This window comes from Barbus barbus (genome assembly GCF_936440315.1).
Source record: "Barbus barbus genome assembly, chromosome: 3".
Classification (NCBI taxonomy): domain Eukaryota; kingdom Metazoa; phylum Chordata; class Actinopteri; order Cypriniformes; family Cyprinidae; genus Barbus; species Barbus barbus.
This window is the reverse complement of record NC_136731.1, coordinates 21,559,717-21,574,035: the sequence shown is the minus strand read 5'-3', so window position 1 is coordinate 21,574,035 and position 14,319 is coordinate 21,559,717. Positions and strand designations below refer to the sequence as shown.

The 14,319-nt window shown below is 44.3% G+C and overlaps 1 protein-coding gene across 1 annotated transcript in view; it reads right to left on the bottom strand.

Moving 5' to 3' along the window:
* The window catches only part of LOC306846466 (adhesion G protein-coupled receptor L1-like), a gene marked incomplete at both ends in the record, with an annotated part of 117,947 nt that overhangs the window by 83,579 nt on the left and 20,049 nt on the right, over window positions 1-14,319 (bottom strand). The window contains one exon of the mRNA XM_079379886.1: window positions 6,722-6,935. Coding sequence (XP_079236012.1) covers window positions 6,722-6,935 — 214 coding nt within the window. The remainder of the gene's footprint in view (window positions 1-6,721; window positions 6,936-14,319) is intronic.

Genomic DNA, 14,319 nt, shown 5'->3' with positions numbered 1-14,319 from the left:
GAGGGCGCGACGCCCCGCCTGTCTTCCTCCGAGGAGGTGGATGAGGAAGGCATCGATGAGCTTTGTAAGCTCCAGTGTTTGTACAGACACAAATAAAGCCGGTCCCGCTCTGCTGAGGCAGCTGCGCTCATGGGGCTCGAGGAAAAAAAGGCTGATCTGGCTGGCGAGAGTCAGACGGGCATTTCCCTATCTCCTCCCATATTCGCCAGATCTGGCGCCCCGTCTCTCGGTTTGGAAGCGGTCTCTTCCCCCCGAGACGAGGGCTCAACGCTTCGTCTTTTTTCCTCCGAGGAGATTGATGTGACGAGCGTTGATGAGGTTTCGCCACCTTTTTCGCCCCAGTTTGAGGAGCCACTTCCTCGCACGAGCCTTCCATTTCCCCCGATCTCCTCACCGAGGTGTCGAGATCGCGGGTGAAACCTCTCGTCCCGGCCAATCGTTCCCGCGGGAACTGAATGAGCGCGGGTTGAACAGACGCTTGCTAGCTATCTGTCTCCCTCTGCGGCATCGTCATTTAAAGGCTCGTGCTCGGGTTGTGGGCAGAGGTTATGTGAGGCGGCTACTGGGCGGGCGCAGCCTCCTCCGCATACCAGCTCCTCGCGCAACAGGTCCTGACAGGCGAGCCCCAGGTGACCGTTTCCCCTCAGGTGCTCTCCAGGGATTTGTCTGTCAACCCTGCAGTTCCAGGGCACAGCAGGTCCCAGCGAGTGTTGCTCTCAGGTTCTTCCGCCTGTGATTTCAGCGGGCCTGAGAAACTCGCCTCAGCCGCCAGATTACGCGTCTCCTGTCGGTGCGCCGCAGCGAGGCAGCGGTCTGGCCGCTTCTCTGACACCAGAGGTCAGTCTCGAGAGACTGATTCCCTTGGTAGCTCGTTGGACAGCGAGCTGCCAAATGTGTCTCTCTGGTTCGTTCAGATGTCCTGACGGTCGAGCCCCAGGACTACGGAGGACGACCCCTACTGGGGAGGAGCGGCTTACACCGCGGCTCACGGTGACCGTCTCCCCTCGGTGCCCTCCGGGGATTTGTCTGCCAACCCTGCAGTTCCAGGGCACAGCAGGTCCCAGCGAGCGTTATTCTAAGGTTCTACCGCCTGTGACTTCAGCGGGCCTGAGGAACTCGCCTCAGCCGCCAGATTACGCGTCTCCTGTCGGTGCACCGCAGCAAGACAGCGGTCTGGCCGCTTCTCTAACACCAGAGGTCAGTCTCGAGAGACTGATTCCCTTAGTAGATCGTTTGGCAGCCTGGCAATGGCTGCCGAACGTGTCTCTCTGGGTCCTGCGGACGGTAGAGGCTGGCTATTCCATCCAGTTCGATGGGCCACCCCCGCGGTTCAACGGGGTCTGTGTGACTACGGTCCGCCCCGAGCAGGCTCTGGTCCTAGAACAAGAAGTCAACACTTTGCTGAAAAAGGAAGCCATAGAGTTGGTTCCACCTCACGAAGTGTACACCGGCTTCTACAGCCGGTACTTCATTGTTCCGAAGAGGGATGGAGGGCTGAGGCCCATACTGGACTAGCGTCTCTTGAACCTCTCAGTCAGACTGCTGAAGTTCAAGATGCTGACGGTCAAGCAGATCGTGTCTCAAATCAGGTCCGAGGACTGGTTTGTCACGATAGACCTCAAAGATGCCTATTTGCATGTGTCCATCCTTCCCTCTCACAGGAAGTTCCTGAGGTTCGCTTTCGGGGGTAAAGCGTACCAATATCGGGTTCTTCCCTTCGGCCTAGCACTCTCACCCGCACTTTCACCAAGTGTGTGGATGCGGCCCTGGTCCCGTTGCGACTGCAAGGCATCCGCATACTAAATTATATCGACGATTGGTTGATTCTTGCTCAATCAGAGCAGTTGGCAGTTCGGCATCGAGATGTCGTTCTCGCCCACATGAAAGATTTGGGGCTAAGACTAAACGCCAAAAATAGTGTGCTTTCTCCAGCTCAGAGAACCACTTATCTAGGCGTGGTGTGGGATTCGACCACGATGCAGGCTCGTTTGACCCCTGCTCGGATCAAGTCGATCCTCACGGCAGTCAGGAGAGTGCGAGAGGGCCAGCCATTCACTGTCAAGCAGTTTCAGAGGCTGCTTGGGCTCACGGCAGCTGCGTCCAGCGTGATTCCTTCTGGCCTGCTGTACATGAGGCCCCTACAGTGGTGGCTCAAGACCAGGGGGGTCGCCCTGAGGGGAAACTCGCTCCGCGCTGTCAAGGTGTCACGGTGCTGCATCCGTGCCTTAGACATGTGGAGGAAACCCTGGTTCTTTTCCCAGGGCCCAGTGCTGGGAGCTCCTTGTCGCCGCGTCTCGCTAGCGACGGACGCTTCCCTCACCGGTTGGGGTGCGGTCATGAGTGGCCACCCTGCCCGCGGTCTGTGGAGTGGTCGCCACCTGACGTGGCATATCAACTGGCTAGAGATCCTAGCTGTGTTCCGTGCTCTCAAGCACTTCCTCCCAGACCTAAGAGATCGCCACGTGCTGGTCCGCACCGACAGCACGGCAGTGGTCTCTTACATCAACCACCAAGGAGGTCTGCGGTCGCGCCCCTTGTACAAGCTGGCACACCAGATCCTTGTGTGGTCCCAGGGCAAGCTTCTATCATTGAGAGCTGTGCACATTCCTGGGTATCTCAACGTCGGAGCAGACGTCCTGTCGAGACAGGGGCCGAGGCCCGGGGAATGGATGCTTCACCCCAGGTGGTGAAGCAGATTTGGAAGGTTTTTGGCCAAGCACAGGTGGACCTCTTTGCGACTCGAGAGTCGGCGCAATGTCCCCTTTGGTTCTCTCTAGCTCCTCCAGCGCCTCTGGGACTGGATGCTATGGTACAGACCTGGCCGAGGCTTTGTCTGTACGCCTTCCCCCCCGATCGCTCTGATCCCGGGGGTTTTGGCGAGAGTGCGCCGGGACGAGGCACCCACCGTTCTGGCTGGGCCGAGTATGGTTCTCGGATCTGATTTCCCTCCTCGACGGCACCCCGTGGCCGGTACCGATCAGGAGCGATCTCCTCTCACAGGCCGGGGGCACCCTTGTGCACCCCCGCCCGGAGTGCTGGAGGCTGTGGGTGTGGCCCCTGAGGGGGCACAACTCATAGCTTCCGGTCTGTCAACCGAGGTTGTCGAGACCATCCTCCAATCCAGAGCTCCCTCTACGAGGAAACTGTACGCCTTGAAGTGGAAACTCTTCACTTCATGGTGCGGGGACCGCCAGCTCGACCCAGTCAACTGCCCGATCCGCGCAGTTCTGGAGTTCCTGCAGGTCCGCTTCTCCGCAGGATTAACCCACTCCACTATTAAGGTCTACGTGGCAGCTATCTCGTCGTACCACGCCCTAATCGGTGGCCAGTCAGTGGGCAGACACCCCCTGGTTACACGTTTCCTCCGCGGTGCGCTGAGGCTGAGGCCGCCTGTATGACCCCGTGTCCCCACGTGGGACCTGGCTGTGGTACTAGAGGCTCTGTGCAGAGCACCCTTTGAGCCTCTCGGGGAGATAACTGATAGACTCCTCACGATCAAGACCGTCTTTCTACTGGCTATCACCTCTCTGAGGAGGGTGAGTGACCTTCAGGCCCTATCTGTGGCCCCTTCGCATATCGACTTTGCGTCCGGTTCGGCGAAAGTCTTGCTCTACCCCCGTGCGGGGTGCATACCGAAGGTTCTGACGGTTGTACCACAGCTGGTCGTACTTCAGGCCTTCTGTCCTCCTCCCTTCAGGGAGCCCGACCAGGAAAGGCACAACTGTATGTGTCCAGTGCGAGCCTTTCCAGCAGTAACTGTATGATTTTGAGATCCACCTTTTCATGCTGAGGATGATTGAGGGACTCAAACACAACAATTAAAAAAGGTTCAAACATTCATTGATGTTCCTGAAGGAAACACGATGCATTAAGAGCTGGGGGTGAAAACTAGGTAAATTGTACTTCATTTGGCTTCCAGGAAACATGCAAGTATCTTCTGTCGCATCAGAAGGGCAGTACTAAATGGAAAAATATGATATTTCAACAAAATAAGAAAAATTTGGACATCTTCATCCTGTTCAAAAGTTTTCACCCCCCGGCTCTTAATGCATCGTGTTTCCTTCAGGAGCATCAGTGAATGTTTGAACCTTTTTTAATTGTTGTGTTTGAGTCCCTCAATCATCCTCAGCGTGAAAAGGTGGATCTCAAAATCATACAGTTACTGCTGGAAAGGGTTAAAATATGCAAAAGATGCTGGAAAACTGAAGATTCTGCAGGACCTGGAGGATTTTTCTGAAGAACAGTGCTCAGTTTAACTGTTCAGAACAAACAAGGGACTCATGAACAACCATCACAAAACAAAAAAACAGTCGTAGATCATCCAGGTAACCACGCACAGTATTAAGAACCAAGGGTTCCCAAACTTTTGAATGTGGTTATTTTAATAATTTCAGCTATTTTTTTGTCTTGTGGACTATATGTAAACATCTTTTATGGAAAATATCTTACTCAGGACAGTACTAAATAAAAAATAACATGCATTTTGTATGATCTCTCTTATTTTGGTAAAATTATCCACATTTTCACAGTTTCTGCAAGGGGTTCCCAAACTTTCGCATGCCACTGTACATCAAACTAAACTGAAGTATTTAAACAGATCAATTCAATAATTTCGATCATTTTTTATAGTTATCTAAACATCCCTTAAACACACACACACACATATATTTTAACTGAGGTATTCTGAGTTTAGCACCTGCACAAGTCACTTTTCTCTAAACCAGAATGAAATCAAAAATTAAATCATAATTTAATAAAGAATAGAAAAGCCATGTAAACACTGTAAGGACATTTTATTACATAAACCCCACGTAACACTATTTAAACAAAGAGAACATATTATTATGACATAATTCAGGATGGTTTAATATTTAGGATTTAAAGTTGCTCTCTTGACCATTTCCCATTCATGTGGCCTTTGCACAGCCAAACCGTTGCACAACATTAGTAAGTCAGAGATGCACAGATGCACATGAAACAATTGCTATGCTGTTCTGAGTGTATTTTCTAGCATTACTCTAGGTGACTGTACACTGTTGAAGTCACTCACTGCGACTACAATAGCATACTTCCCTACTATTTAGTATGTCAAAAACAGTATGTGAGGCAAGTAGCATGTCCAAATTCATAGTATTAAAAAAAAGAGCGAAATGAGGCCATGGGAGAGGATTTATGAATGACAGTGAAGAGACGCAACTGTTGCTTGTAGGTAATGTGACAGTAACAACATTTCATTCATGCTACCCATATTCATACTGTATAGAATGTACTTTTTAACAGTTGTGAAGTAATTTCAAATTCAATTGTAATACCTACAGCTTAGAAAAAGTAATATCAGACTCTCCTCAAAAAGACACATGACTCCAATTGTGATTTGTAGCACAAATGCTGTGGCACAGGCCTTATGTCGAAAATTTAACACTCAGGGTTAGGGGTTTGTCAAATTTCTGGTCCTAAGCATGAGCCTTGGCAAGCACGGAAATCAATTCTCTCCCGGTGTGATCATGTGACAGATAGCGTCAGTCGGAGGGGTGCGGAGGCAGCAGACTATTCCTCCAGCTCAAACCTACTTAGAGCTATTGCCTCCAACTAAAGCAGATAAATGTATGAATGCAGGGCTGTTATCGGCATAAAATGCAAACATAGATCTAGCATGGTAAAAATGTATTCTGCCTCAAACAGATGCAGAGACACTTCTCTTTTCAAATCCCTCTTTCTATATATCCCCTCATCATCTCTCTACTACTGCAGCGTCATTCCCAGTCCAATCCCTCTCTCAATCTACTAATCCCTCCCACATGCCTTCTCGGTTCCTTCTCTTTCGCTCTCTCACTTTCTCTATTACAAGGCTGATGGATAGCTAGAAGAGGGAATCATTGATCTCGTCACGGAGGAAGCAAACGCTGAGCAGAGACAGGGACTGCAACTGAAGGCGGGGTACACACACAAACACACACACAAACACGGTTATACACACATTATTCAAACAAACACACTAAACAGTCACTTAACCACTCAACCGTATCAATACACTCTGGAATACACAGTGCACGCAAAACAAAACAGTGACATGAACAGTCAGAGTCATTTGTAACATTTATAGCACCCTTTCGCTCCTATGCAGTGTTAATGTTGAAAAGTCCCCATAACGAAGATAAGACCAAAAATATGTATCATGATGATAATCAGAAAGGTTTTAATTAAAAAGCAATGATGATTACCATACACATTTACTGTTCAAACGTTTGGGATAAGTAGGATTTTTTTATTCAAGTGTCTTATGCTCACCAAGTCTGTATTTTTTTTTTAATCAAAAATACTATGAAAACATCATTATTGTGAAATATTATGATTATAAAATATTTTCTATTTTGATATATTGTAAAATGTAAGCATCATTACTCCCATCCTCAGTGTCACATGATCCTTCAGAAATCATTATAATATGCTGATTTGCTGCTCAACAAACATTTCGTATTATTAGCAATGTTGAAAACAGTCTAATACTTAATTATTATTATTGTGGAAACCATAATACATTTTTTCATTTTTTTATGAAGAGAAACTTCAAAAGAAAAAGAGCAGCATTTAAAAGTATTATTTGTTTGCAAATATAATACACACGTACATATACTGACCCCAATGGTATGTTAAATGGAAGTGTGAAAGTGAAAAACTATAGCTAAAATAGACACTAGAAACGAACACTGCTCTGATGTACCTTTGTGACATGATCTTGAAGGCGTCTGGCAGGTAGCACTGTACATTCTCCATCTGAAAGGGGTCGGCGTCACAGATCTTGTCATCCGTGCGACCGTAGTTGGCTGTCTCGATCATGATGACATCACTGCCAGGGCAGCGGAGCTCGATGGGGTAACCCTCGCATGCCAACTCCCTCCGCATCAGACCAAATGGCATTGCAGAGCGACTTAACGCTGCATGAAGAAAAATAAACACATTCAGCATTGAACTCTTCTCAACCCAATTTCTACTGCAATTTAGCAAAATTCTGAGCAAAACAGGATATTTTCTGGGAGTGGGACCTGATTTTTTTACATATGAATTGCCTGATTCATTAAGTGTGGATTTTACATAGCAGGATGATAGAAAGTAGGGGTTTACAAAGAAAGAGAGACAGAATATAATAAACAATTACGAAAAACATCTGGGAATAAAGAGATGAATCGTGCACAATAAGTTCAGTAACATTTGTTAATAAAACAAACCGGGTCAAATTTGACTGCATGTTGATTTCAAAATGAGCCTACCACTTGCATGGATTATTGATGAATAACTCTTACAGCATAGGGAGCTGTTTATTACAGCAAACATTTATGACTCACAAAATAACCTTTAAAGGGAAAATAAATAAATAATTAGACAAATGGACAAAGGTTTTTCACAGTCAGTAATCATATTTTCAGCCTTCGTAGTCCTGAGGAGCAAACTATCTACCCTCTCGCTCAAACAAACTGTGAGAGTTACGTACTGTTAACATCCTCCCACTCCTTCACACAGCTCTCCGCCAGGTGCCATCCACCACCCGAACACAAGACTCCAGAATAAAAAATCAGCTACCATGTGTCCAAATCGCTTTGGGAGTTAATAACCAAACACCTGAGCAGAAGCAGCACCTAGAGGAGAGATCCGACCGGCCCTTTCTGCCCACACGTGGCGTCTGCCATTTACACTCAATTTAAGAGAAAGAGAGAGAGACACGTTAAGAGGGCTGCAGGTGCCGTAGAGTTAATCATCGTGCCTGGCTGAGAGGGCCTGAGAGTGGCACAGAGTGGCATACTTTATCTGAACAAGAGCTTTCAAAGTGTTTGAAGATCCAGCCATGTAAAATGGCCGCCAGCCGCCTCGACTCACAGAAGGACAAAAACCAGGCAGTGGAGGTCTCCATGGTGCTGACAAAGAGAGAGGGGGAACCTGTGGAGCTGTCCATTGTGCTGAAAGATGAGGGGGTGGATTTGACCCACAGAGTACCGTGCACAGGAAAATCTGATCAATGAAGCGCTCAGTACTCCTGAAATTCATTCCTTCAGCTCTTGCAGCTTCAAAGACTTTGCAATCAAATGGAGGGAACATTTTTCATGAAAAAGCCGACAATTCGAAAAACCTGCTTAGTCGAGGCATGCTTCTGTAAGTAACAGTAATGTACCGACTCTGTTACATGGACAAATGGAACAAGTACATCTATTCAGAAGGACCACAATGTAAAGTTCTCTTTGTCTCTTGTGATTCTGAGCCACCCCTTTTCACTCCAGGTCAATGTGAAAGTCAGACGTGGCTCAGAACAGGATCTAAAAGCATACTCCTTTTGTCTGCTAATGTCAACCATTCATCCCAGTGCACTTAACATCATGCCTGTGACTCTCTAAAATGGTTTCCCACTCAACGGTTCTGTAATCCTTGTCCTGTTCCCTAGTGGCCGCCATGGAACGTGGACATACGTAACTGCATCATACATCACACAGTCGTGTAGCTGTCACACAGGCTCACTACAGCAAGCAAGTGTGGAGACATCAGCGTGGGGATGGATGGTGTAATCTTGCCATAAATGTGTAGATTTAAGGGTTCAGGCCTGTTCAGATGATTGGGAGATTTGCTGAGGTAAACACGCTTCATACAAGGCTGTTCTGGTGTGCATTCAAACAGACACACTCCTTTACGCCTACATGACACACACACACACACATATAAAGAGGAGAAGTGGGATTAGAGTGTGCCAGCATGGAGTCTTGTTTCCGCAGCATTCCCGTGGAGTGAACACATAGCTCCATACTGCTGGTCACTGATTAAACCATTACTCTGGGCTCGGCACTGCCTCGCCACAGGAGGCCAATCACACAGCCAACCAATCACCCACCCACATGTTCATATAGCTTCAGCAAGCCGGTACGTCCCATGTTGCACGTTGCCATCCCACAAACTACGCCAAATATACGTCAGCCCAATCATTTCTGCCTTTCTCTCAGTCTCTTTATCTGCCTGTATCTCCGACTGTGACCAGCCAGTTATCTCCCAAACTTGACTACGGCTACTGGATTAATAGGATCATTCCCTCATTTATGAGCGTATTCTGCTCCCACAGACATTATCTCCAATCAGAAGGCAAAATTGGACTGAGGGGAATAATTTTTGTAATCCGAATTAAAATGCTGGAAAGTCTCAAGCTAAAGGATGGAACCCATTTAAAAGATAGGATAGTTGTATTTTCATTTTGTCTTTTTGATATAAGCAGGTCCACAAATGATTAGGAAAATGACCTTGGGTAAGTAAATATCTGGATGAGAATTATCTGGAAATCTTTGTTCAGGGTCAGTTTTTGGAAAGTGATTGGAATGTGTAATTGGAATGAATTTGGGTCGGAGATGGCGGATAGGTTACCAGAGTTTGAAACTCCCATTGGGTAATTTTGAGATCCTACCTTAAGGCAAGCGTATTTGTGAAACATAGCATTATTCATTATCAAAAGTTTATCTAGGGTGAGGGTTGGAGTAACCAGAGCTAATGTGTATTAGGACTTAAAATGACTACATAATTTTAGTAGTCGTCTAGTTTTCCAAAAAAAACTTTTGACTACTAGCCAATGAACCAATGTTTACCTAGTGTAAACGACACACCGTGCAGTACCTGAGGTCCCACACAACTGAAGTGATGTACTGAATATAGTTAGGTTAGTCACTACATTTAATTATTTTCTCCCAACACTAATCAAACACAGATCATCTCAGAAGTTCGCCATGCAGTTTGCTTAAAACATGCTTTGTGAATGCAAATTGCTCACTGTATTTTCTCATAATTACAAAAAGATTTGGTCATAACAGAATGGCATTCGAAACAAATGAGAAGCAAATAAACCGGGACACAGTTTGTGGACGAAGGATTTTTCCTCCTGCTGTCACTAATGCCACTGAACAAGCACACGTGATCTGGGACTAGACTGCACAAGTATGAGCTAGCTGTAGAACTATTGACTACTCAGCCCAACATCTATGTATGTGTTGTGGGATGAAATGAAGAATGTATTCATGTGATTTTATCAGATTGATCACTGGTCCGCTGGCTCTAAACAGTCTCTGTACAAACTGACAGCTTCACGCTTACAAACATTTTAATTTTGGTTGTGCCATTTTTATTTATCTCCAAATGTGTAGACTAGAACTTATTGGAGGAAATGGAAGCAGGCAATGAGGCAAGCAAAAGTCAAACTGGCATTGCCTCCATTAGCACGGTGCCTCATCAATGATGAAGGGTAACTACAAGCAGTAATACTAACTTAACCACATTTTTCAGTAGTGTGACAGCAGCTTTGCAGGTTCCAAGACACTGTCGCTTTAGCAGCCATTAACAAGCTATTTACTGAGTAACGGTGTAGGCTGGCACAACGCTAATCATTTTAAAGTCATATTATATTGTGTGGGCAGCTTAATAACTGAGCTAACTGTGGTAAATCAAACACACTCTCCAAAACAGTCCTCACTCTCTCATACCATATTCGGTATGTAAAAGTTACTTTTTTCCGCCAGATTATTTCATTTATTTTTAATGTTCTATTATATATATATATATATATATATATATATATATATATATATTATGTTTAATGCCTGTTGTTGCAAAACATCCCTTGTGAAAGAGAAGCACATTTTTATCATATAGCACATATGTACTTATTACAAACAACAACAATAATAATAATAATAATCAATTAGAAGAATATAACTGTTCAAAAACTTTGCAAAATTGCATGTTATTGACAATTAAATGAAAATGTATTATAGTTTAAATATATAATAATTGCAATTATTTGAACTTTTTTTACCCACTTAATTAGGACTTACATATACATATCTATATGTAATTTCTTAATTACTTCTATTGTATTTGAAATATGGCTAAAGTGAACTGCTAAATGTACTGTCTAGCATTTGTGGTAAATTAAAATATACTTTGATGTAATTTCTATTGAAACTTGTATGTCATGTATTTAAATATATATAGTAGTTCCATATTTGTAATGATGAACTTGCATTTTAGTGCATTTTAAATACTTTAATTGCAATATCAAATAACACAATACAGTTAAAATTATAATCAAGTCATTTACATGTGTTTTAGTATGTTAGTTAACACACACAAGTGTGCCTTCTTTAAAGCATGACAAAATAGTATTAAAACACTCCTCAACTTAGCCTGCAGGTCATAGCTCTGACTTTATAAATGTAATACACAGCACAATAGGGAAATATCATTTCAATATCACCACCTTTCATTCAAAAAGTATCTATGCATGGACTTTGCGTGTAACCTCTTTTTTTTCCTATCAACAGGTCTCTCCATTCCATATTCATATTTCCCCCCTTGAATGATTTTTCCATTGCATTTCTTTTCTTCTTGTTTCCTCCCCCATCCTCTGCCTTTCTCTAAGTGAAGTGAAAGAATGAGGGGTGAGGAATGAAGACGTGTCACTGCGGGACAGCTGGTGTGAAGAAACTGGGGCTGGTGCTGCCATAATAAGAGCTGTATACTAATTCAGAATAGTGGAGAAGAGTGATTGGATTTGACTCATTATCCAAATGCAGTAATTAAAGCCTGGGGAGGTTTAGAGAGTGGAGTGGAAAGGCCATGCCCTCAGCCTTGAACGCACACACACATAGACACACACTGACCGGCACAGACAGACAAGGTCACAGACAGAGGTAGACAGGACAGGCAAGACGCAAATGTGGTGAGAGAGTTGAAAAGAAGGGTACAATGAACTCAGCAGGGGAAAAGAAATGGAGACACTTGTATCTAGTGTTGTAGATGGTAAAATATGGCATTGATTGGCTCATTAAAGGTCCACAGGGTTCCAACACTATTCCAAGAGCTTCACAATTACTCAAGAGTTAATAGAAAATGAGGGGGAAAAAATGCAATTGTATTTGTGTCATGCAAAACATAATAGTATATATAGCACTCTAGCAATCTCTATTCTAATTTTATTTTATCTATCGATCTTCTTATTTCTTTTTATAAAAAAAAAAAACACACACACATTTGACCCTCTATCAATTGCATATGTATTCTCTAACTGCCAGCTTTTCTTGTAAAACTAACAATAGGTTTCTTTTTTCTATTCTATCTACTCGTTTTCTTTAAAAAAAAAAAAAAAAAAACGAAACAAAAACCTTCTACGTGTACTGCGTTAGGCTAACCAAGATTTGTCATAGCACTTGCATGTTGTTGGTTTTGATATGATTTCGGTACGAGCACGTACGAGTTCAGAACCTTCTGACACAGATGACGCATTCACTCCACACTTTCCCATGTATCCGCCCATGTCCGTCGCACAGACCTCTGCATTTGTGTAACATAAATAACATACTCGCCAGGACAGCCATTTTTGCGTAATTTTGTGTGTATTTGGCCACTTAAGTACAACAAATAAACTACGTAAAATAACTCAATATGATACTCGCTATAGGCGGCTTTGGATGTGACTGTGAGCGCTCAGCCTTGAAACAGCCTCTGGAGAGCGCGAGTACCTATTGGCTTAAAAAGATGTGTCCATTATACATTTTTGTGACGATGCAACAATGACCCGATTAAGCAAGTTACAATTTTGTCAACTGTCCCAAAATGCGAGCGAAAGTCTTGGATCGGTGTGCAGAAGCTCGTTGCAGACGATATGCGCTGATGTGAAACCGCTTTGATAGAGTGAAAGAGAGAAGACACGGTCCAGCTGACTGTTTTCAAATGACTGATTTAATCTGCTAGTTTGTGAGGATTTATTTACTCATATAAATAAAAGCAGATTCACTTCCGGTTCACGGTAGGCTACACGCATGCTACCTGCACGCAGGTTTTTGTTGGAGGAAAAAAAAATAAACAAGAAAACTGGAACGTTTGTCCGAATAAGAAAAATATTTCCGAGCAGACTATTGATTTAACTTGTTGTTCGTATGTGCCCGGTGCGGTCTGCTTATGTCCAAAGAAAGTGGCAGAGCGCTGAGAAGCGGAGCTAAGAACACAGACTCAATTACCACAGATATGGAAATCAAAGAACTTATGCACGAACTTAGAAAACTCGCTGATAAAATGGATGAGATGAGCGGCAGTATTACAAAGGAGTTGAACAGCAAAGTTGGACGCCTTGAATCCACTATTCAGAAAAGTCAAAGCCAAGTTCTGTCTGAACTGGTGAAACAAAGTAAGCCGATACGTGCGCATATGGATCTGGAAATCGGGCGATTGGAGGCACGGATTGACACTTTAGAAATAAAGATAAACGCGGATACCAAGGCATCTAAGGCACGGTTTGATCCAGACGTGTCGATTGTCATTTTGGGTTTACTAGAAGAAGAAGAGGAGGATATCCAGATGAAGGTGCAGCAGCTCGTCATCAAGGGTCTCGGCAGTGAGGCTGTGCCGATTGCGGTAGAGAGGATGCGGGCCTACGGCAGAGCACCGGGAGTGGTGAAAGCGGAGTTCAGATCTGTTCATGAGAAGGTTACTATTCTACGGAGAAAGCAGCAACTACGAGAGCAACAGGAGTTTAGCAGAGTGTATATACGCTCGGCGAAGTCTCATACTGAGAGACTGATCAAAACAAACTTTAAGATGCTTCTCAAGGAGGTCCCGGGGGGATCAGAGTTCTATGTCGCTGGAAATGGACGATTACGGAGGAAAGAACAGCCGCGAGTAGACGGACATGGGAAACAACGCCATACTGATACCCCGTGAAATGCTGTTCATTCCTCTTCAGATTCTTTAACTCTGGCACATTGGAACATTAACGGCTGGACTGACCTGAACAGAGGTTTGCGATCCACAATTCTAACAGCACTTGCACCTGATCTAATTGCTCTAAATGAAACGCATTTAATGGGAGATTTAGTAATACATTTAGAGGGTTATGTATGGTTTGGGCAGAATAGGATAACACATATTAAAGCACCAAGAGGCTCGGGTGGAGTAGGTATATTTGTTAAATCATGTCTTTTTAGAGAATATGAAATAGAATTAGTTGACAAAACAGTTGATGGGATTATAGGGATCTGTTTTACGCACAGATATTCAGATTATGGTTTTGCTGTGTACTCATGTTATTTACCCCCCGAGACATCTTTTTGGGGCAGGCATGCATCCACTTTTTTTGCTCATTTATCAAGTCAGATGTATTTATTTTCAAATTTGGATGCAATTTATGTTGTTGGTGACTTTAATAGTCGAATTGGTGACAAGTTGGACTATGTGAAAGAGGTGGATAATATACCTATGCGTATTGCAATTGATGACTATGTGAATCGTCATGGCGAGGCCTTTTTG